At 35.1% G+C, this 24,786-nt stretch overlaps 7 protein-coding genes and 1 non-coding gene across 8 annotated transcripts; 6 read left to right on the top strand and 2 right to left on the bottom strand.

Moving 5' to 3' along the window:
• Positions 1–925: 925 nt before the first annotated feature.
• On the top strand, positions 926–3,790 carry RO3G_15891 (uncharacterized protein; the record flags this gene model as incomplete). Its single annotated transcript, XM_067670475.1, has 1 exon — positions 926–3,790. The coding sequence occupies one exon, from the start codon at positions 926–928 to the stop codon at positions 3,788–3,790; it is 2,865 nt and encodes a 954-aa protein (XP_067526576.1).
• A 3,137-nt stretch (positions 3,791–6,927) lies between these two features.
• Positions 6,928–7,985, top strand: RO3G_15890 (uncharacterized protein; the record flags this gene model as incomplete). Its single annotated transcript, XM_067670474.1, has 3 exons — positions 6,928–7,371; positions 7,461–7,721; positions 7,791–7,985. The coding sequence occupies 3 exons, from the start codon at positions 6,928–6,930 to the stop codon at positions 7,983–7,985; spliced, it is 900 nt and encodes a 299-aa protein (XP_067526575.1).
• Positions 7,986–8,413: 428 nt separating this feature from the next.
• RO3G_15889 (uncharacterized protein) lies at positions 8,414–10,936 on the bottom strand (the record flags this gene model as incomplete). The annotated part of the gene is made up of 2 exons (XM_067670473.1): positions 8,414–9,537; positions 9,637–10,936. The coding sequence occupies 2 exons, from the start codon at positions 10,934–10,936 to the stop codon at positions 8,414–8,416; spliced, it is 2,424 nt and encodes an 807-aa protein (XP_067526574.1).
• Positions 10,937–13,288: 2,352 nt separating this feature from the next.
• On the top strand, positions 13,289–13,677 carry RO3G_15888 (uncharacterized protein; the record flags this gene model as incomplete). The annotated part of the gene is made up of 4 exons (XM_067670472.1): positions 13,289–13,384; positions 13,476–13,506; positions 13,585–13,620; positions 13,661–13,677. 4 exons carry the CDS (start codon positions 13,289–13,291, stop codon positions 13,675–13,677), a joined length of 180 nt encoding a protein of 59 aa, XP_067526573.1.
• Positions 13,678–14,261: 584 nt separating this feature from the next.
• Positions 14,262–15,048, top strand: RO3G_15887 (uncharacterized protein; the record flags this gene model as incomplete). Its single annotated transcript, XM_067670471.1, has 2 exons — positions 14,262–14,699; positions 14,776–15,048. The coding sequence occupies 2 exons, from the start codon at positions 14,262–14,264 to the stop codon at positions 15,046–15,048; spliced, it is 711 nt and encodes a 236-aa protein (XP_067526572.1).
• A 794-nt stretch (positions 15,049–15,842) lies between these two features.
• Positions 15,843–18,222, bottom strand: RO3G_15886 (uncharacterized protein; the record flags this gene model as incomplete). Its single annotated transcript, XM_067670470.1, has 3 exons — positions 15,843–16,744; positions 16,923–17,048; positions 17,133–18,222. 3 exons carry the CDS (start codon positions 18,220–18,222, stop codon positions 15,843–15,845), a joined length of 2,118 nt encoding a protein of 705 aa, XP_067526571.1.
• A 1,743-nt stretch (positions 18,223–19,965) lies between these two features.
• Positions 19,966–20,046, top strand: RO3G_19202. The gene has a single exon. It is a non-coding gene; the product is annotated as a tRNA-Leu (tRNA).
• A 4,304-nt stretch (positions 20,047–24,350) lies between these two features.
• Positions 24,351–24,563, top strand: RO3G_15885 (uncharacterized protein; the record flags this gene model as incomplete). Its single annotated transcript, XM_067670469.1, has 2 exons — positions 24,351–24,433; positions 24,548–24,563. The coding sequence occupies 2 exons, from the start codon at positions 24,351–24,353 to the stop codon at positions 24,561–24,563; spliced, it is 99 nt and encodes a 32-aa protein (XP_067526570.1).
• Positions 24,564–24,786: the final 223 nt, after the last annotated feature.

Here is a 24,786-nt window from a genome sequence, read left to right as displayed (position 1 = left end):
TTTAGAAGAATCGCCTATGAGCTACAACAACAATATTAACATGGAAAACTTAGCACAGCTGATCGCGTCAGCAATAAGCTCAGCAATGCCAAAAAACACAGAGAGCACAAACAGCCATATCCGGATCCCAATTCCCTCGACATATGCTGGAGATAGAAATGCTGCAACAATCAACATTTGGGTACAAGAAGTAGAACGATATTTGCAATTTTACAATGTACCCAGCAATCAATGGATTCCGTACGCAGTCACCCTTATGAGAGACAGAGCCCAAAAATGGTGGAACCGACTAACAGAAAAGAATGAACAATCAACTACTTGGGAAAGATTTAAATTAGATATAGAATATGCTTTCAAACCCTCCTACTCTCAACAATCTGCAAGAGATAGATTAGCTAACGTCAAACAATCGTCATCGGTTATTGAATATGTAGATGCTTTCCAAGACATTTTACTAGACCTCCCAAATATTTCAGATGATGAATCCTTGGATAGATTTGTTAGAGGATTGAAAGACAATGTTAGAATTCATGTATTGACTAAAGAACCTCGAACACTAGAAGAAGCTAGTAAATTCGCTATTGCATTTGAAAGCGCACAACAAATAGGGATAATACCTGCAAAAATCCAACAAGATAGATATGTCAATGATCCTATGGATTTGTCTGTATTGTTACATCAACTCAATGCAATGGTAGCCTCTAACAAAGACAACAACAATTTTCAACAAAACAGACAGAACAATGGATATGCAAGACGATCTACTATAATTTGTCATTGGTGCAATAAACCTGGACATATGGTAGCTGATTGTAGAACAAGAATACGTGATATCAAAGAATTTGAACAGTCAAGAATAAGACAAAACCGACAATACAAGCGAACAAGGCCATTTCGGAACTAACTAGTCAACAATATTGATTCTATGGAGCTTCACACAAGTAATAATGATACTTTACCTAAACGAAATAGTGATTGCTCTTTTGATAGTGTTAATAAAGATTCTTTAATTGACCTTTCCCCTTATTCTTTTGACTTTTCACAAGATCGTACCTTTTTGTTGAATACCAATGCAAAAAACTCAACTTTGCCCACATACAAAATCTACATAAATGGTCATGCATTCAATGCTTTGATTGACAGTGGAGCTAGTGCAAATTATATTCATCCGAAGGTACTCAAAGTTGTAGAATCTTACCATCCAGTCAAGAATCAAGCTGTTGAGACTGCTAATGGCGAACAAACGATTATTCATGGTGAAGCTACATGCAAGATGGAAATAAGGGGAGAGGAAAAGAACTTTATTAGCACTTTCAATGCCTTCATTTTTGAATCGAAGTTTGATATCATTCTGGGGAACTCATGGTTAAAGCAAGTAAAGCCAAAACCTGATTGGTTTGATAGTACATGGACAATCGCGCTTCCTGATGCATCAATGGTGGTACTACATCCAGTTAAAGAACTAACATCATTTATAAAGAAGCAGAATGAAATCAACTATCTGATATCTGCCAAACAATTAGAAAGACTTTACAAGACCAAACAAATTGAAGAATGCTATTTTGCTCAAGTACATCTTAAAGAAAATGAAATGGTATATCTAAACAATATAAATGATATTGATGCTTCTTGGTCTACAGAATTTAGCAAGGAGTTCCCTGAGGTGTTTAAAGGCGAAATCACAGGATTACCTCCAATGAGGGACACTCAAGATATAATTGTAACAAAGCCTGACACTGTACCGGTATCAAGACCACCATACAAAATGTCACCTTTAGAACTTTCTGAACTGCAAAAACAACTGAAGGAACTGCTAAATAAAGGACTAATTGAACCATGTGCTTCTGAATGGTCAAATCCTGTACTTTTTGTTAGAAAACCAAATGGTGATTTAAGAATGTGTTGTGACTATCGTATGCTGAACAAAGTTACTTTAAAACAAAAGATACAACTACCAAGGATAGATGAATGTTTAGAAAGACTACACAATGCTAAGCATTTTACCTCTTTGGACTTGACTAACGGATTCCATCAACAGAGAATAACCGAAGCTGACTCTATCAAAACTGCAATAAGTACTCGGTATGGTCAATTCTGTTGGAAAGTGGTGCCTTTTGGTTTATCTAATAGTGGACCTGCATTCCAAAAGATGATGAATTCGGTGTTATCGGAATACATTGATAAGTTCGTAATGGTCTATCTTGATGATATTCTAATATTTACAAATGGAGATGAAGAACAACATAAGGAGCATGTACGCTTAGTATTGAAGAAACTGGATGAAGCTAAGCTTATTATAAACAAAAAGAAATGCAAATTTAATCGAAAAGAACTAACCTTCCTTGGATTTACTATCAATGAAAAAGGTATTCAACCTGACAACAAAAAAGTTGAAGCGATTCAGTCATGGCCAGTTCCAAAGAATGTCCAACAGGTTAGACAATTCATTGGATTAGCACAACACTATAGAAGGTTTATTCCGGGCTTTGCAAGTATTGCTGCATCCTTGACAGATTTGACAAAAGGTACTGGTCACAAATGTCGTGCCATCACATGGAATGATGAATGTCAAAAGAGCTTCGATTTAATCAAGAAAATGATTTCAAGTGCTCCAGTCTTGATGACTCCTGATATGAACAAACCATTTAGAATTGAATGTGATGCAAGTGATTTTGCGATTGGTGCTGTACTCATGCAAGAAGAATCTGAAGGAATATGGAAACCAGTGGCTTTTGAATCAAAGAAGTTGTCGCAAGCGGAAAGAAACTACCCTGCACAAGAGATAGAGCTACTCAGTATATTGTATGCTCTGAGAACTTGGAGGTGCTTTATCGAAGGTAATTCTTATCAAATATTTACTGATCACCTGCCCTTAAAGTACCTACGGTCTCAAAACAAGCCGGCTCCCAGATTGGTAAGATGGCTAAGTGAAATTGAACTGTATGACCCTGAAATCTTGTACAAGCCTGGTTCTGACAATCAAATTCCTCATATATTATCGAGAAGAGATGGCCCTGACTCAAGTCCTAACCCTAAATCTATACAACCGAAATATGTCTATCATATAACTGCGGCGCTCAAGTCACTTCCCATATTAGAGCAAGATCCCATACAAGATTGGCCTCTGCATTACTTGGGTGATCAAGATAAATGGCCTGAGAAGCTAAAGGATAGTTTAAACAAGTTGAAACACCATTTCGTGATTAAGGACAAGCAGGTTTATAGAATTGAAAAGATACAAAAGACTGACAATCATCTCGAACTTAAGTTTATACCCTTTTCAAGAAGAGCTGACTTAGTAAATGATTTTCATACTGGGTATGGTCACTCTGGTCGGACCACAATATATCATTTGATGAAGACACGAGTTTGGTGGCCCCGTATGCAAGAAGACATCAACGCTTGGATATCTAAATGTCCAAAATGTCAACTGGCTGCTTCTCCTGATAAAAATAATCACCATGCTCCTATGAAGCCTTTGGAAGTACCTCCAGCTTTCTCAAGATGGCATCTTGATTTTATAGGTGAACTGCCTAGCACAAAGAATGGAAACCGATGGCTTCTGATGGCTGTAGACTATACCACCAATTGGCCTATTGCTAGAGCACTGAAAAACGCAACAGGTGAAGAAATTGTAAAATTCATTTATGAAGAAATAGGAATTCCTAATGGGACACATTCGGATAACGAACATGAACCTCATGAGCAAAGTTGTTCTTTCCAATACGATAAAACTATAAGAATATCAGACTTATATTGTTGCTTGTTACTGAAAAGTTATTTTTGGTAAAGAAAGTTGCCATTGCCCCACATCTGTAATGGCTAATGGCTAATGGCAAATTACACCCATGTGCAAATATAAAGTAAGTAATGAACGAGTATAAGCTTAAAAACATATATTCTTTTATATTATTTGTCATAAAAAATAATAAAGCAATCTATTTATTTGATAAACAAAAGAGTTTTGTATGTATCTGTTGATTATAACTGCCTTGTAACAAAATGTTAACAGAGCTTTATTTTTTATTCTTTTAGAATATACACATATTCTTTTATTATAATGTAAAGGTATTTGCATTTCTATGAAGTGTATTTGTTGTTAGATTATTGTTTTCATTTGAACAATGAACTTTCTATTGCTATACTCTTTTTTTTTTTTTTACTTAGTCTTTTTTTTTTACCAAGTCTTTTTTTTTACCTAGTCTTTTTTTTTACCAGGTCATTTTTTTTCCCAAATACGACTATTTTTTTACGTTCTGTAACACGTTTGTAATGATCTAAGCTAAAAATCACAAACCACCTTCCTAATATGTATTCTTCTAAACAAAATAATCCAAAAATGCTTTTGATTTCCGCATTTTGCCCTCAAAAATAAAAAAAGAAAACATCGGTCTTTCAACAGTAGAGGGGAACAGGCTTTCCAAAAAAAGGTCATCTGTAAAAAAAACAGATACTTCTTTAAAACGTGAATAACTTCATGAATACTTACCCTACAAAAAAAATAAAAATATTATTAGATTTCTTTATTTTTTTCGTACCTAAATCTTTTTTCAAAATTCAAAAATGACCAATACAGCGAAAGCTAAATCTTTTCTCCAAAAGCCATAAATATCTGTTAACCAAAAAATGTTCAACCTTGCGATATGCTTTATCCAATTGGAACGATTATTTGCAGTGTGGCAGTGGTTGTTTTCCAAAAGGCATAAATAGTTGTTGGCTGACAGCAATTGTGAAAAGCACCAACAGATAATATCAGATAGAGATAGACAGTATTAGCAGGTAAGTCAACTAGTTCTTCAAGACTTTGACTTAATACACAATAAATAAAATAATTTAAAGGTTAAAGAAGATGATGCTTTATTTCATGAAAGTGTAAATGCTATTTATACTAATGGATATTCAAATATTGTCTAAGGGATATATTTCATTCTTTAATTTTTGCATTCTTTGCTTATGTCTAAGGTACAGCTGGTACAGGCGCGCCTTTTTCCTTTCCCGATTTGGTACTGTAGGTTTGAACTTCCGTTTGTTCGGTCGGTACCTGAATGGAAGGTTATATTCAATTTCTATTGGTTGATTTGATGGTCCGCTGGTTGGTTGGGTTTCCTCTAGGAAGGTCGTGACACAAGTGTCGTTGTAAACAATGGAACCAACCAATAGTAAATTAGAATAAACAGTAAAATAGACTTGAACTTGTGAACAAAGCTGAATCCTTATTTATTACAAAACAATACAACTATTTATATGTTTTCATGATGAGGTCCAGAAATCTCTCGAATTTTCTTAATTGTCCCCGATAGCGGGGTTGCGACGAGAACAGGGTCTCAGGGACATCAGGGCCTTAGTGATGTTCGGTCCGCACAACACGTGCCGTCCGCACTGCAAATAATTGTGCAAACTCTGCGAATCGTTAATTGTTAGGTATATGCTTTTATGTTCAGCAATATCAAAATCTGTGATTGAATGCATATTTATGCCGACGACGATATCAGCCATACTTTACGGGCCTATAATTCTATTATTTATTCTACGTCCTGCTAATGCAGATACTGACGGGAGTGATAATTCAGAGTTCTAAGTAGATTTAATCCTTAATGTGCGAGGACGTCTATCTTGGTAGCTGCTTTTCATAGTCTTTTCTACGTCAGAAAAAAATTGGGGACCAATGATACTTTTCAAATCAATGCTTTATTTGTCTTTTTGTTCTTTATAAACCACTCATATTGCCTTATAAACTTCTTTATTGACCACTCATATTACTTTATACACTTCTTTATAGACCACTCATATTGCTTTATATACTTCTTTATTAACCATTCATATTGCAATAAATATTGCTTTATATACACAAAAAAATAGGGATTTGGTTTATAAAAAATAGCTTTTTTTTTTATTTAAATGAAATAATAATAACAATATACAGTATTTCTTTGCTTGTAGTGTTTTAAAAGCTTACTTGACTTACCTATCGTCACCAAAAAAGCATCAACTAATCTAAAAATACATCAATTAATCTCGTGGAACTTAAAAGGTTCTCATGAGAAAAAAAAAAAAAAAAGGCCAAGCTCAAGGATGCAAAGACACAAGGATTCAAAGATTCAAGGATTCAAGGACTTGGGCACTCAAAGCAAAAGAAGAAAAGACATCAGTACTCAAGAACCAAAGCAAGGGCGAGAAAGAGATAGTAAAAGGCCAAAGCAAAGTAGCATGTATCTATAATAATTATTAGCTATTGAGTATACGTAGTAGAAGTAATAGTACCTTTCTTTAGATAGGCCAGAAGACTAGCTAAGCTTATACCAGCAAATAAAAAAGGAAGCAGCATGTATCTATGATAATTATTAGCTATATAGGTTATGTAATAGAAGTAATAGTACCTTGCTTTAGATGGAACAGGAAACAAAAAGAAAAAAAGACACTAGTAAAGCTTATACCAACAAGTAAAGGAAGCAACGATAATCCTGGGAAAGAGACTTTATAAAGACCATTTCAAACATCAAGAAAGCAACCGATATGATTTTACTAAAGTAAAAGCATCGTTAGAGCAGGAATATGGTATATATAATATGAAGAACTTACCTTTTATGAAGATTGTTTTTTTTTAAAAAAAAAAAAAAAAAAAAGGGAAAAAAAAATACTTTTTTTTATAGTCTCATTTTACTAGTGTTACAACTATTCGGTATCAGTCAAATCTAATAACCATGAAAGCTCGTTCTAACGCTATTTTTGAAATTAGAGCAGCTATTAGAATATTCAAAAAGCTTGTTTATATATTGTTAAATTTATTCTTTAGTTAACTTTAACATCTTCAACCCAAATAGTGTTTTTTTTTTAAAAAAAAGAGAGTACAAAAGAAACAGAAGAATATAAAAAAAACATTGTAGGACATTTTTCTTTTTTTTCCTTCTTTATACTTATTCTAAAAAAATGTCCAGACGCGTCGCCACCCCCATCAACGTTCCCAGCAATGCCCCCAAAAGGGCAAGAGTTTCCATGGGCATTGCTGGATCATCGTCCACTGTTGTTCCTTCTCCTTCTTCTTCTCTTTCTTCTGCTCCCGCTCCCGCTCCTGCTCCTGTTTCCGCTTCTGCTTCTGCTTCTGTTCCTTTTCCTGTTCCCGTGTCCGCTCCTGTCCTCGTTTCTGCTCCTGTTCCAAGCTTTGGCAGCCATACTGGTGCAGAGACCTTCGGAGCAGCCTCTGGTCTCACACCAGAGATGATGGCTGCTCAAATGCAGTTTTTTGCTCAAATGTGGCAACAGCAACAACTGCAGCAGCAGCAGCAGCAGCAGCAGCATCCAGTTCAACAGCCACAGCAAGGGCAGCAGTATGTTGATATGGCTGAGATCAACAGGATCAAAAAGCAGTGTAGTGTAAGTCTAAAATTAAAGTATCAATTAGCAAATACAATTTAATAACTTTATTTCTTTTTTTTTCTTTTTTTTTTTTACTTACATTATAGGATCACATAGCTGATCACTACCGTGAATACTTGGTTGGCCGTGGCATCAAGTTTGATACGCTCAAGTCCATCACCGACAAGGCCAACAGAAAAGTAAAAAATCTGTTGCGCGATGAAGTCAGGAAGCACCAACGCTTCAATGGCCTGACTGATTCGCAAGTATTCACCATGATTAGAAGCAAGTTTTATTACATGGTGGATAAGGCAAATGGGAAAGCTGTGACGACACCAACGTCAGCCTGCCGCAGCCGCGTAAATGCAGTAAGTACTTGATATTTAAAAATTGTAATATAAAATGCCTATAATACTTACATCAATACTTTATAATAGAAACTCCTTAACAGGAGGGTTGCTTACAACGCTAACGCAGCTGCATACCAAGCACGGTTCCCATTTGCCGAAAAGATCTTGACGGTTGATTGGACCTCTGATGAGGAGAATGGCCCAGAAGATGAAGATGGCCGTACGTTTATTGTCAAACGGCCATCATTCAGAAGTGAAAGAGTAACTATGACATATCAATAAATCTCATTTTCTAATATACCTTAATTGCCTACAGGTAGTGGAATTCCACAAAGAGCTTCAGAAAGGGTACAAAGAATTACTAAAGAAAAAGGGAGCTCCACCAACAATTAGAAGAAGAGTGCAAAATGTTGAGATGGAGTTCCCAGATAAACTCGATCATGAGTACTACCCTTCCTGGGCTTTTTCTTCCCCTGCTCTTGGCTTCCCCACTTCTGTTTCTGGTCCTTCCTCCTCTGCTGCTGCCAACCCAATGCCATAGGCATCCACTTTTGTGTTTGCTTTTTTTTTTTTGTTTCTTGTTTTGTTGTCTCTTACCAAATTGAATAAACATTTGTTAAAAAAAAGTAGTCTATTGAATGATTCTTTAGTAAAATATATAAAATAATAATAATGATAATGATAAATGATTGAATAGTTTTGCATAATTGTTACATATAAATTTTTCTTGGAAGAGAGAGAGTGAGAATATTATTGTCGATATATGGCTTGACAGCAACAGGATTATAAATGCGATGAATCGGAAGTATGCTAAGCCTTGACACTGGTTTATACTGATTCTTCCACACTTGGATGCCAGTACCATCAAAAGTGGGAAAATGTTGGGTCGCATGGCTGTACCAATTGACAAATGCAAAGTAATGAGTGTTGTTACCAAATGAATGAGTAAAAAAATATGATATTTGACCAATGCGCAGTTGATTGTCGACAATGGCCTGAATGAATGATGATGGTGATGATGATAATGAATTATCACTTGCTGGCTGGTAAAGCTGCCCAAGCAAAGTGATTTTTTTGAATGAGTGTATTGTGGTATCAATGTATGTGTTTGTAGTCATAGGTGCATAGGTGTTCATATAATAATTTTTTAAAGCGTCATAATGTTCATGACATATAAGTTCTGTCTTCTTATTGAATTTTAAAGGATAGGATGTAGGTGGCAGAGGCTCACTACCAGTAATTGTCGAATTAAATAAGCTAGGTCCGTCTATGAAACGAGAGTAATCAAATGGCTTTAAACCACTCTCGTCATTCGTAACCTCACCTATCTCTTCTATAAATTTGGTTAGTAGGAGCATGTCTTCGTTTGTTGAATTTATAAAGGAATGTAAGGAATATACTAGATCTTGTGTGTGAACATTTTGAATGAACATAGTAGCATAAGTTGTTTCAAATCCAGTCTTAAAATTGATGTTAATATCTTTCATATCGCCATTAAGACGTTCAAAGCCATAAAGCCAAAAAGAGTATGAGGGACCAAAGTCCAGGAAGCTTTCTTTCAAATGAAGATGCATATGCATGTTTGGAGTGGGCATAGATTCACCATACAACTCGACACAGGTCTTGCCAAAGTTTTTCATCAATAGATGTGCTGTATCTATGTCTTCTACTGTGATGGAAGGTCCAGTGACCAGCTTCACAGCATCGACATACCGCAACCAGTTCACAAAATGTTCACCTGACAGTCTTTGTTTGAGAAGGAAAGGTGACAGCGCAACAACCCAAGTTCTCCACTCATCTGATTTCATATTAGCAAAAGCACCAGAGATTTTTCCTATTTTTTTTTAAAAAAGAAAAAGTAAGTATCTTGCCCCATCATACAATAAAGTTTTATTTTGCGTATATATAAGCACAATCTAGCAGTATTACATACCTTCAGATAGCTTAGTGTATTGCCGAGGAATGATTATGGTAGTTGACTCTGTTGCCATTGCTGAAAAATCAGTAGAATCAAGCAAACCAAAATCCTGCCAAACTTCAATCATTTTTTTTGGTGTTCCAAGAAACAAATTATGCATTGGATCGACAGTTACATATCTCACCACGTCAAAGTAAGGAAGTCGGTGTACTTCACTCCATTTTGTACCAGAACTTGCTTGCTTTTCTTCTTGTTGTGCCTTGTGCGTAGCAGTCAACCAGTCGTACGCATCAACTCTTTGCTGCTCCCACGTTCTTTGCACCCAGTTTTCATCATCAAAATCGGAAAAGTTTGGCTTTGAAGACCTGGTACCGGTTGACAAACGACCAAAAGCAGTTGAGCACTTGTTACATGCTTTAGTAGCCATGGCGCCCATGTATCCAGCTACTTTTCTTGCTGCAGGCATATCACAGTTGATGGACATTAATGCCACACGAACTACTTCTCCGTTAGGATTTTGGTAAGTGGGCATTACAACACCATTGTACAATACAAGCAATTCATCAACCAATGGCTTTAAAAAGTTCTGGATTTGATCATCATTTGGTTCGTGGGGTCCAGGAATAACACCTACCAAAACGATGTTGGAAAACTTCATGCGCGTATTTCTTGGCAAGTTGTTAATTGCAAGGTAAATAGCACCACTAGAATGCTTCATATTGTCACTTGGCTGGAACCAATCCACATTCAATGATACCATTAATGATCTTGGCTGGCGGGTAAAGACTTGTCCATTTAAATCCACAAGCTGATTCCAAACTCTGCCATCATATATGTCGAACATGACATCTTCATCAACTGACCTTCTTCTCCATTGCTCAATCTGTTGTTCAAAGCTGGGTCGCATAAAGAACTTTTTTAAAGTCTCAACAATTGAGCTGTAGGGATACTCAAGCACTGGCTTTAAACTGCTGCCTACAAAAAGAGCATTTCCACATGGTTGTGCTTGTCGATAAGGGTTGTTAGGGAAGCGTACATATCCACAGGAGCGAGAATGCAAGCTTCCAGAAGTGTAAACGCTTCGACAAGCAGAGCAAACAAAAAAACGGGACAAACCATCGGTGGCCTTGGAATAATTGACCATAGTACGGGCAGTAGAGATCTTTGTTGGAATCTCCATACTATGGCCAAGAGAACGGACAAAAAAGGAAAGAAAGGCCAACAAGTCTTCACCGGCTTTCACCGAGAGGTGCTTTGCTTGAAAAAGCACAATGAACAACAGCAAAAGGTGACGAAGCTGCTGCTCATTACTCATTCCCTCCTCTTCGTCAACATTCATTCCGTCTAACAAGTTGCAAAATATATTTCAATAAATAAAATCTTTCTTATATTAAATACTTTGTTGTTTGAAATATACCTTCAATTACTGGCTCAGGAATGGCTGACGAGTATTCGACAGTTTCCTCCCCGTTGTCGTTAGCTTCAGATACTCTTCTCGATTCTATTGTTTGTTTGTTTTTTTTTACATTAGCACGTTTGTATTTCCACTGAAAAATAAAAAAAACCTCTATTTCTATATCTATCCATAAGAACATGAGTTCTAACAGTTCTCTTTGCAAGCATTCTGTATCCATTGGGTTGGCTGCTGCATTCAGAACAGGTGCAAGCAATTTTCATGGCGTTGAAGTTGTTCATGTTGTTTATAATTTTTAAATTTAGAAATAGCAAAAAAATAGGTAGAAAGAGAAAACGTGTCTGATAAAAAAAAGGTTAAATTTCAAAAAACAAAATCGGTGCTTAAAGTAACATTTTTTTTTTCCCTGGTTTTGTTTCATGGACTATCATTAGATGCTCAAGGTACAAAAGATAAAAAAGAAAGCTCAAGTTCTGGTCAAATGTAAGTTTATAACAACAAAAATAATAACGAAGTCTAATGTCGGTTTCTTTTTTTCTTACATTAGGAATTCCTAATGGCACACATTCGGATGACGAACATGAGACTCATGGGCAAAGTTATTCTTTCCAACTTAAAGAAACTATAAGAATATCAGACTTATATTACTGCTTGTTGCTAAAAAGTTCTTTTTGGTAAAGAAAGTTGCCATTGCTCACATCTCTAATGGCTAATGGCTAATGGCAAATTACACCCATGTGCAAACATAAAGTAAGTAATGAGCGAGTATAAGCTTAAAAACATATATTCTTTTACAATATTTGTCATAAAAAATAATAAAACAATCTATTTACTTGATAAACAAAAACGTTTTGTATGTATTTGTTAATTATAACTGCCTTGTAACAAAATGTTAGCAGAGCTTCTTTATTTTTCTATTCTTTTAGAATATACACGTATTCTTTTTTTATAATGTAAAAGTAGTTTGCATTTCTATGAAGTGTACTTGTTGTTAGATGATTGTTTTCATTTGAACAATGAACCTTCTATTGCCAGACTCTTTTTTTTTTTTCACTTCGTCTTTTTTTTTTAACTTACTTTTTTTTTTACGAAGTCTTTTTTTTTTACGAAGTCTTTTTTTACCAGGTCATTTTTTTTCCCAAACACAACTATTTTATTACGTTTTGTAACACGTTTGTAATGATCTAAGCTAAAAAACACAAACCACCTTCCTAATATGTATTCTTCTGAACAAAATAATCGCAAATTGCTTTTGATTTCCGCATTTTGCCTCAAAAATAAAAAAAAAGAAGACATCGGTCTTTCAACAGTAGAGAGGAACAGGCTTTCCAAAAAAAGATCATCTGTAAAAAAAACAGATACTTCTTTAAAACGTGAATAACTTCATGAATACTTACCCTACAAAAAAAAATAAAAATATTATTAGATTTCTTTATTTTTTTCGCACCTAAATCTTTTTTCAAAATTAAAAAAGGTGTAACACAGCAAGATATAATGGTTTCTCATAAAAAAATTATAAAATCTACGGATCTATGATTGTCAGGTCTGTTAAAAATCTACGTCAAAGTTTCTATATTATTTGCAGTGCCGACACTACAAATAATCGTGCAAATTTGTTAACAGATATATTATCAACCTTGCGAAAGAGCTTAGAATCGTGTGACATCGGGTAACTGATTGTTGATCGCACTGCCTCCTGTCTCTGCCACAAATCGTTTAAACCGTCGTTAATCTTTTGGTTAAGAGATGTTACAAGATTTGTAGCAGAGACAAGAGACTGCTAGTACATTTATTCGTTAACTGATCTCGCAAGACGCAACTTCCATCAGTTATGTTATGGCTCCTGTTTATTATCCATTTGATATCTAATGGTGCTCGGCAGCCAATGATACTTTTCAAATCAATGCTTTATTTGTCTTTTTGGTCTTTTATAAACCACTCATATTGCTTTATATACTTCTTTATAGACCACTCATATAGCTTATATACTTCTTTATTGACCATTCATATTGCAATAAATATTGCTTCATATATACAAAAAAATAGGGATTTGTTTTATAAAAATAGCTTTTTTTTTATTTAAATAAAATAATAATAATATACAGTATTTCTTTGCTCGTAGCGTTTTAAAAGCTTACTTGACTTACCTAATGCCATCAAAATAGCATCATCTAATCTAAAAATACATCGATTAACCTCGTGGAACTCAAAAAGTTCTCATAAGAAGAAGAAAAAAAAAAGCCAAGCTCAAGGATGCAAAGACACAAGGATTCAAGGAATTGGGCACTCAAAGCAAAAGAAGAAAAGACATCAGTACTCAAGAACCAAAGCAAAGGCGAGAAAGAAATAGTAAAAGGCCAAAGCAAAGTAGCACGTATCTATAATAATTATTAGCTATTGAGTATACGTAGTAGAAGTAATAGTACCTTTCTTTAAATAGGCCAGAAGACTAGCTAAACTTATACCAACAAGTAAAAAAAGTAGCACGTATCTATAATAACTACTAGTTATTGAGTATACGTAGTAAAATTAATAATACCTTGCTTTAGATAGCCCAGGACAACTAGCTAAGTTTAAAGCAACAAGTAAAAAAAAGAAACAGCACGCATCTATAATAACTATTAGTTATGAAGGATATTTAGTAAAAGTAATAGTACCTTGCTTTAGATGAACCAGGAAAAAGAAAAAAAGAAAAAGAAAAAAAAACGTCATCCAAGCTTATACCAACAAGTAAAAGAAGAAGAAAAGGTAGTCCTTAGAAAGAGACTTTATAAAGACCATTTAAACCACAAAAAAAAGCAGGCAATACGATTTTACTAAAGTAAAAGTACCATTAGAACAGAAATAGAATATATATAATATTAAGAACTTACCTTTTAGAAAGAATGTTTTTTTTTTAAAAAAAAAAAAAAGAAAAAAAAAGTACTTTTTTTATAGCCTCATTTTACCAGTGTTACGATTACCTACTATCGATTAAAAACAAGTTTTTTTTAAATATGGTTTAACTATTGAAACACTCAGAAAGGGTATTCATAAACAGTTTAAAATCTTTTTTATTATTATTATTCAAATGTAATATCTTTAACTGCAAAGGCTTTTTTCTTTTCCTTTCTTTGCTTTTCTTTTTTTTTTTTTGTAAAACAAATAAAGTACTACCTTGCTTTTGTATACATCTTCAATTTATTTTGTACTCTTGTTTTTTCTTCCTTAAAGTTTATTTTAAAAAATGTCTCGTCGCGTCGCCACCCCCATCAGTGTCCCCAGCAATGCTCCCAAAAGGGCAAGAATTTCTATGAGCATTGCTGGATCATCATGCACTGTTGTTCCTGCTTCTGCTCCCGCTTCTGTTGTTCCTGTTCCTGCTCCCGCTTCTGTTTCTGCTCCTGCTCCCGCTCCCACCTCTGCTTCTGCTCCTGTTCCCGCTTCTGCTCTTGTTCCTGCTCCTGCTTCTGCTTCTGTTCCTGTTGCAGGCTTCAGTAGCTTTACAACTCCTCGCTTGGAGAGCTCTGTTGGTGCTGAAGCCATCCGAGCAGCCTCTGGTTTCGCACCAGATATAATGGCTGCTCAGATACAGCAATTGACACAATTGCTGCAGCAACAGCAACAACAACAGCAGCAGCGAGCTTCAGAAGCTGAGGTCGACCAGGCCAAAAAAGAATGTAGTGTAAGTCTAGAACAGATTTATCAAATTAGTAATTGTAATTTAATACCTATATTTTATACCTTTCTTTGTGATGTAGAGCTATTTAGCAGAATACTACCGTGATTACGTTGTTGGTCGCAGAAGCGAATTTGACTTGGACGTGACCTTCGCCCACAAGAACAACAGAAAGGTCAAGGCCCTGTTATGTGAGCAAGTCAGGAAGCATCGTCGTTATGATTTGCTCACCACTTCGCAAATACACACCATTATCAGGAGCAAGTATTCCTATTTGATGAGCAAGGCCAAGGGGAAGACAGTTGTTTCAACAAAAACAACCTGTCGTAGCCGTGTAAATACGGTGAGTATTTAATATTTAGAAGATTATATTATAAAATATAGAAAATGCTTACATTAACACCTTATGATAGAAACTCTCTAACAGGAGATCTATTTACATGGCTAACCCTTCAGCGTTCGACGCCCGTTTCCCGTTCGCTGGCAAAATTCTGACTGTTGAACTGGACGTCAGATGAAGAAGATGGGCCAGAGGACGCGAACGGTCGTACGTTCGTGGTCAAAAGGCCATCATTTAGGAGCAACGAAGTAAGTAAAATGTTGGTAACAAATTTCATTTTCTAATATACCTTAATTAATCTACAGGTGGTGCAATTCCACGAAGAGCTGCAAAAAAATACAAGGAATCCATGAAGAAAAAGGGGGCTCCACCAACTATTAGAAGAATAATAGAAAATGTTGAGGTGGAGTTCCCTGACAAGCTCGATGATACTGATTTTCCTTCCTGGGCTTTTTCTTCTCCTGGTCTTGGTTTTCCAACCTCTGTTTCTGCTTCTTCTTCTTCCTTTGCTGCTGCCAATCCAATGCAGTAGGCATTTTCTTTCTTTTTTTTTTTTGTTTCTTATTTTGTTGTCTCTTCACAAATCGAATAAAAATTTTTAAAGAAAAAAAAAAAGAAAAAACTATTGCATGGTTCTTTAGTAAAATATATAATAAAATAATAATAGTGTTTTAATGGCTTGGTATATTTGTTACATAAAAATTCGTCTTGGCAGAGCGAGAGTAAGAAGGTGATTATCAACATAAGGGCATACAGCAACAGGATTGAAAATTCTGTAGATTGGAAGTATATTGTTGCTTGAAACTGGATCAAATTGATTCTTCCACACTTGGATGCCAGTACCATCGAAGGTGGGAAAATGTTGAGTCGCATGGCTGTACCAATTGACGAATGCAAAATAGTGAATGGAATTGTTGAATGAATGTGAGAAAAAAAATGATATTTGGCCAATTCGTAGTTGGTTGTTCATAATGGCTTGAAATATATGATGATGATGATGAATGATTGTCGGATTGTTGGTAACGTTGTCCAAGCAAGTTAATTTTTTTAAATGATTGTATATTTGTATTGATCGTATTAGGCATAGGTATTTCATAAGTATTCATATAGTAGTTTTGTAAGATTTCATAGTGTTCGATGCATAAAGTTTGTTGTTTGATGTTGATTTCTGAATGAAGGGCTTGTGGTGGCAGAGGCTCACTACCAGTAATTGTCAGGTTAAATAGACTTGGTCCGTCTATGAATTGAGAGTAATCAAATGGCGTTAAACCACTCTCGTCATTCGTAACCTCGCCTATTTCCTTTATGAAGTTGATCAGTAGAAGCATGCCTTGATTGTTGGTGTTAATGAGGGTTGGTAATGAATGGATAAGGTCTTGTGTGTGGATAATTTGTGTAAGCATAGTAACATATGTGGTTTCAAAGCCTGTCTTGTAGTTGATGTTGATTTTTTTGACATCGCCATTCAAGCGTTCAAAGCCATAGAGCCAAAAGGCATAGGATGGACCAAAGTCCAAAAAGCATTCTTTCAAATGCATGTGCATATGCATATTTGGTGTTATTGATTCTTTTCCATATAGTCGAGTACAAGTCTTGCCAAAGGTCTTGAATAAGGAATGTGCAGCATGTATCTCTTCTGTTGTAACTACAGGACCAGTCACCAATCTTACTGCTTCCACGTAGCGCATCCAATTGGCAAAATGCTCACCAACTAATCTTTGCTTCAGCAGAAAAGGCGAAAGCACAACACACCACGTTCTCCATTCATCAGCTTTCATATTACCAAAGATACTTTCAATCTTGCCTTTTTCGTTTTTTTTTTTTTTTTTTTATAACAAAAAATTAGTGTTCAGATTCATCATAGTACAAATTCTTTTATACTTGTATACCTTTAGAGATTTTACAGTACTGTGAAGGGATAGCAATTGAAGCTGATTCATCAGCCATGGCTTTGAAATCAGCTGTTGTAAGAAGCCCGTGATCTACCCAAACTTCAACCATTCTTTTTGGCGTACCTAGAAATAAATTGTGCATGGGATCAACGGTTGTCAATCTCACGACATCAAAATACTCTAGTCGGTGAAGTTCACTCCATTTACTTCCTGTGTTCGTCTGCAGGGTTCGTTGTTGCGTAATGTGAGTGGCATTTAGCCAAGCATATGCTTCTTGGCGCTGCTGGGTATTGTTTCGCAGAATCCAATGCTCATCGTCAAAGTCTGAAAAATCTGGCTTCGTTGAATTTGCACCAGTACTGATTCGCGAAAACACAGTCGAACATTTGTTGCAGGCTTTGTGCGCGGATTGACCCATGAACCCAGCTACTTTGCGAGCTGCTGGTATATCACAGTTAACGGACATCAAAGCAACACGTACCATTTCACCGTTTCTGTTCTGGTACGTTGGCATCATTATACCTCCGTACAAGGTATTCAGCTCTGCAATCATTGGTCGCATGAAGTTCTGGAGCTGGTCATCCGTGGGCTCGCCAGGCCCAGGAATCATACCAACCAGGATGATGTTGGAAACCTTCATCCTGGAACTCCTTGGAAGGTTGTTGATTGTGAGATATACACCACCACAAGAGTAGTGCATACCATCACTAGGTTGAAACCAATCAACGTTCAATGAAACCATTAATGATCGACTTCTATTTACGAATGGTTCTCCAGCCGAATCAACAAGACTGTTCCACACTCTACCATCGTAAATATCGTAAAACACGCCTTCTTCCACATGCCGATGTCTCCATTCTTCGATTTCTGTTTCGAATGTTGGACGAACAAAGAACTTCTTCAACGTTTCGACAATTGAGTTGTACGGAAACTCGAGGACAGGCTTGAGGCTGCTACCAATAAAAAGTGAATTGCCGCATGGGTGCTCTTGTCTGTGAGGATTGTTCGCAAACCTAATAAAAGGGCATTGCCGGGTATGCAAACTTCCTGTGTCGTAAACACTTCTACAAAGAGAGCAGACAAGGAAACGGGAGACACCACTACTGGCAGAGGAATAATTGACCATGTTACGAGCAGTGGAGATCTTTGTAGGAATCTCCATGCCATGGCCAAGAGCACGAACAAAGAAGGAAAGAAATGCCAACAAGTCTTCACCGGCTTTCACCGAGAGGTGCTTTGCTTGAAAAAGCACAATGAACAACAGCAAAAGGTGATGAAGCTGCTGTTCATCACTCATTCTTTCCTCTTCGTCAATGCTCATTCCATCTACCAGATTGCAAAATAGAATTCAATGAATAAAAACTTTCTTATATAAAATGCTTTGTTGACTAATAATATACCTTCACTTTCTGGTTCAGGAATTGCTGAAGAGTATTCAATGGTTTCCTCCTCGTGGTCATTAGTTTCATTTGCTCTTCTTGATTCTGTTTTTTTTTAACATTAGCACGGTTGTATTTCTGTTGGAAAATAAAAAAAAAAAACCTCTGTTTCTAACTCTGTCGATAAGTACATGGCCTCTTACAGTTCTCTTTGCAAGCATTCTATATCCATTGGGGTGTTTGATGCATTCAGAACAGGTGCAAACAATTTTGGTAGCGTTGAAGTTGTTCATGTTGTTTATAGTTTTTAAATTTGGAAATAGCAAAAAAATAGGTAGAAAGAGAAAACGTGCCTGATAAAAAAAACATGTTAAATTTCAAAAAACAAAGTCGGTGCTTAAAGTAACTTTTTTTTTTTCCCTGGCTTTGTTTCATGGAATACACTAGATGCTCAAGGTACAAAAGATAAAAAAGAAAGCTCAAGTTCTGGTCAAATGTAAGTTTATAAAAAAAAATAATAGCAACCAAGTCTAATGTTGGTTTCTTTTTTTTTCTTACATTAGGAATTCCTAATGGGACACATTCGGATGACGAACATGAACCTCATGAGCAAAGTTGTTCTTTCCAATACGATAAAACTATAAGAATAACAGACTTTATTGTTGCTTGTTACTGAAAAGTTATTTTTGGTAAAGAAAGTTGCCATTGCTCACATCTCTAATGGCTAATGGCTAATGGCAAATTACACCCATGTGCAAACATAAAGTAAGTAATGAACTAGTATAAGCTTAAAAAACATATATTCTTTTATATTATTTGTCATAAAAAATAATAAAGCAATCTATTTACTTGATAAACAAAAGTGTTTTGTATGTATTTGTTAATTATAACTGCCTTGTAACAAAATGTTAGCAGAGCTTCTTTATTTTTTATTCTTTTAGAATATACACGTATTCTTTTTTTATAACGTAATAGCATTTGCATTTCTATAAAGTATATTTGTTGTTAGAGTACTGTTTTCATTTGAACAATGAACTTTTTATAGCTATACTCTTTTCTTTTCTTTTTTTTTAACTTCGTCTTTTTTTTTTAACTTAGTTTTTTTTTTTAACTTAGTCTTTTTTTTTACCAAGTCTTTTTTTACCAGGTCATTTTTTTCCCAAACACGATTATTTTTTTACGTTTTGTAACACGTTTGTAATGATCTAAGATAAAAAACACAAACCACCTTCCTAATATGTATTCTTCTGAACAAAATAATCGCAAAATGCTTTTGATTTCCGCATTTTGCCCTCAAAAATAAAAAAAGAAGACATCGGTCTTTCAACAGTAGAGGGAAACAGGCTTACCAAAAAAAGATCATCTGTAAAAAAAACAGACACTTTTTTAAAACATGAATAACTTTATGAATACTTACCCTACAAAAAAAAAAAAATATCATTAAATTTCTTTATTTTTTTCGCACCTAAATCTTTTTTCAAAATTCAAAAATGACCAATACAACGAAAGTTACATCTTTTCTCCAAAACCCATAAATATCTGTTAACCAAAAAATGTTCAATCTTGCGATATGCTTTATCCAATTGGAACGATTATTTGCAGTGTGCGAGCCGGAATATTGAGTGAGGACTTACCTCTTTTGGCTACGACACAATCATTCGGCGGATTTGGCGGAGTGGTTAACGCGTGACGTTCAGGTCGTCATCACGAAAGTGGCGCGAGTTCGAATCTCGCAGTCCGCAAGTCTTTTCTATTTTTACTGAAAGATATACAGTCAAGTTTTTTTTAGTACCACGCCAGTTAGAAAATGAACTTTTGCGTAACAACCTATTGTAACGAAAACGGCAATGAAGATGCACAGAGATTAGCCGAGTCAAGTCAAAAAGATAAAAAAAATTAAAAAAATGAAAAAGTTAAAAAGATAAAAAATGTTGAAAATATAAAAAAGGTCAAAAAAATAAGAAAAGCTAAAAAGAAAAAAAAAATATTATACATATATATATATCCCATCTTTTTGTGATGAAATTGTCAGTCAGTTTAAATAAATCATATATTTCTACTCAATAATTAACAAACCTTAACAAGAAAGTCCCTGTTTACCTAAACTTTTTACTCTACTTTAACTTTTATCAAGAAACATCGTATTGATCTTACACATAAGATCTGGTGGTCACTACTTATCAAGCATCTGCTTAAATTCCATACAAAACAACAACTTACAAGGCAATCACAACCTTAAATCAAGCTTTACAAGCAAACTTTACCCAATTTAACACTCAAACTTACAAGCCAACCTTTAAAATAACACTATTTGAAAACGGAGTATCAACTCTTTTGCTTGAAAACCAAAAACAACATAAAATTATAAAAACCAAAAACATATAAATACCCTTATATCTTATCCCTATTTTGACTTCACTTCACTTCACTTTACTTTACTTTTGAATTTTATACTCTTTTTATATTTTCTTTATTTTATAAAACAATAAATCCATCAAGCGTTCAATTGAAACCCTTTGGTCTGTGTTCTATTTTAAATACTGAAGTCCCTTGAAGTCAATAATCTTCATTGTAAACCTATTCCTAAACCTCAAGAGTGTTGTAGAACAGTAACTGATTGTAGTTGACATTAATAAATATAAGTCTTAATACAAGATCATAATTAAAATAAAATAAAATACAAGTTTATTTAAATAAGATCATACAATCAATTCCAATTAAACATGTTCTTTTAGAATATGTATTGTATTCATGAGAGTTCTTTGATAAGAAGACGTATCAACTAAAATAACCAAATCCAATCCAATGTCAGGAATATTGCTAATCTTTCACATAATTGAAATAACGCGTAAAATAACGTTATTCAATTCAGTGAGGAATTCCCAGAATAAAAGATAATATATGACAGACATACAAAAGAACAAATGAAAAGTTTTCATAATCATAATTATAGATAACACTTGCTAAAGTACCTGAATATTAGAAGAACGATAACAATAGAAGATATCAAGCCACTCACTCAATAAGATATAAATACCTGCCTTCAATTAGAATAATTTTTACTTTAACTTAAACTGAAATAAAGATCAGTCTCAAAAAGTACCCAAACTGTTTCTTGATCTTTGTTTTTACCTTTTCCTTTATTATTTAAACCATTATACAACAAAGAGTTTAACCTATTTTAACAAGTTTGATCTACTATTAACAAGATCTGGTGGTCACTATCGACAAAACTTACATACTTAAAAATCTAGACCCGCAAACAAGCAATATATTAAAGAAAATTACAGTACCGTAACACTGTAGCACAAATGATGAAATTTTAGATCAAGAGAACAATGCTGATCACAAGAATAATTTTGATGTCCAGCGACATTGATGTCGTTCGACATAGATGTCAAACAACACAAACAATAAGCCACGCCAATTTTTATATAAATAAGATGAATATTTTTAAACAAAATAACATTATCCAATAAATTCAATAAATCAAATCCTCTTGCGCTTAAAAAGCAATCTTTTCTTATTGGATCACAATAACCTTTTCTTTTCTTTTTATTTTTACTTATTCTTTCTGATCTGATACCCGAGTTATCACAAATCAAGAAAGATCCCTTTTATTTTTATCGTTTATCAAACAATCTTATTCTTAACCTTATTGATCTAAAAAGATCTGGTGGTCACTACTCAAAGACAATTTATTCTAAAGAACTGTTAAACGTTCAATCAAGTTACCTAAACTCAAGTCATTCAAGACTTCAAACCTCAATTTAAACAAATCTACATCACTTTAACACAAGCCAAGTCCCAAGTACTAACAAGTTACAACACAATGCAGCAAACTTTGGCAGCATTTGTCGTGCCTGATCACAGATATTCTTTTTATGGTAATTAACAGAGACACAGATAATTTAATAAGTAGTAAAAAGATTGATTCTCTTTATTTAATCAAAATAGAGGAATATTTATACTAATTCTATATACTGCGGTTGTGTGTTTATCAGATTAATATTGCCTGTATGGAACTGCGGTTTATACTGCGGTTGAGCTGCGGTTGATAGGTTGAATTGAATAGCCAAAAGAAGTACCAAGTAACACATCTAAAAATGGAATGAAAAGTATGACATTACCCCCTTTCGAAAATGTTGATAGCCCTCAATCAACCATGAAAGCAGATAGACCAAGCAACCCAAAAAAAAATTAAGTTGGTGTAGCAAGTTTGACAGCAGATTCGTTTCGAGCAATTCGGGGAATATACCAAGACTTGTTAATCGAGGATCCATCGTATTTTACAGGATGTAGTCGATCAGTGTGTACCCATGAAGTATACATTTTTCCATTTATCTCTTGAATCTGGTATGTGTTGAAGTCCAAGTTTCTATTAACAACTTCATACCGTCCCATCCAGTGAAATTCTAAGCCAGTTTTACTTTCATGTCGAAGTAAAACATAATCACCAATATTGAAGAGTTGTATTTGATTATTCTTGAGTATAGCATCCCATCTAGTTTTATTAATTTCAGCTTGTCGCTTGAGTCTATCTTCAGCCATATATCGAGCTTCTCGTAGTTTCCTCAAGTGATTTAGTGCATCTTGCGATAACAATTCAATATCTTGCTCAGTAAATTCAGACATAAACGGTCTATGAGGATCACCCGGAATTCTTGGTTCGACACCATAGGTAAGGTAAAATGGACTAAATCCGGTTGTAGCATGTTTTCTAACGCGGCAAGCAAACAAGGCAGTATCCATGTGTTCATCCCAACTGTGAACGTCACCATTTACATACTTGATTAGCATTCGTTTAAATGTCTGATTTAATCTTTCACATTTGCCATTGGATCTTGGGTGAAAAGCACTGGTTAGATTGTGTTTGGTTTTTATCTTTTTAATATACACTAGGTGAAAAAATAGGGACAACCTACCCTAAAATAATCTTTAACTTTTTTTTTTCTCCTCCACTCCGTACGACATCCAAGCCATGCCTATAGAGCGTAACCTTAGGTAGTGAGTATTACGTTTCCCGCATATAAAACTAATCAGGATAGCATATGGTGGAAGAAAAGAGGAAATAGTTGCAATAATTTTATAAGCGTTACATTATAAAATTCGTAGTATTTATTTAATAACGAGTAAATCTCCCTTTTGATTTGATTACCGCTGCTATGCGATCAGACATGCTATCAATGTAACTTCTACAAACATCTTTATCTAGCTTGTTCCATTCAAAGTCAACTCGTTCCCATAGCTCGTCGATGTTTCTTGCCTTTCGTTCATAAAGACATAATCTAAGTTTCAGCAAATGCCACACATGCTCTATAGGATTCAAATCCGGACTGTTAGGTGGCCAATCGGTAATGTACCGGACCTTGTTTTGTTGGAGCCATGACATTGTTGATTTGGACTTGTGCTTTGGGTCGTTATCTTGTTGAAGGTAAATGGTGCGCTTGTTCATACCATAGTACTTCAGCGTTTCCATGTAAGTTGTTCCAAGAATATGCTGGTACACCAAGGAGTCCATGGTACCATCGTATACCTGGCACGCATATCCTGGTCCCTCACTGGTTATACATCCCCACATGATCAATTTGCCGCCACCATGCTTCACTGAAAGATCTATGTGGTGTGGGTGAAGAACATCACCAGGCTGGGTCCAATAGTATCTGCAGCCATCAGATTCCCAAATGTTGATCTTCATTTCATCGGAGAACACTACTTGATGCCACTGTTGTATGGACCAGCTTTGATACTTTTTTGCGCATGCTAATCTCTGCTTGCGGTGGTTATTATTTAAAAGAGGCTGCTTCTTTTTATGCCTAGCATGAAGACCCATTGATACAAGGGTGTTTATTGCTGAACGGTAAGACATAGAATACCCAAGTCACATGAGCATCCGATGTACATCCTTGGCTGTCTTTAGGGCTCCTTTAATCAGTAATACCTTGATATATTCCTTCGTAGCAGATGACACAAGTGTATGCCTACCACGTCTTGCGGGTACCGTTGGCCCAAATAGCTTGTTTCTATATCTCCTAACTGTCTTGGGATGGATATCAAATTCATCAGCAATATCCTTTGGGCTTATATTGCTCATCAGTGCAGACTTGATGCTGTCTTGCGTGTCTTGAGGTAAAGCGCGAGGCATAAGTAAGAGAAATGTCGCAGAAAGTAAGAAGAATATAATGAAAAAAAAAATTGTATGAATGAAGGAAAACAGCACCCATTTTATATTATTAATTATAGGAATGTGCTTAGCTAAAACTAAAATTGGTTTGCATTTTAATTGTAACTGACATTCCAGGTCAAACTAGAAGAGTACAAAATATGGTCTAAAACTGAGCTATGGAGTATCTAAAATTCGACCAATTATATACGCATTACTCCCTCATTTTCCATAATTGGCTCATCATATTTTGATGAAATACTTTACACATTAACCTCGCTTTAACATATTGCTAGCGACACGAGGCGACTTTCTCTTA

This window comes from Rhizopus delemar, genomic scaffold (assembly GCF_000149305.1).
Source record: "Rhizopus delemar RA 99-880 supercont3.18 genomic scaffold, whole genome shotgun sequence".
NCBI lineage: Eukaryota > Fungi > Mucoromycota > Mucoromycetes > Mucorales > Rhizopodaceae > Rhizopus > Rhizopus delemar.
This window is presented reverse-complemented; position numbering and strand designations above follow the sequence as displayed.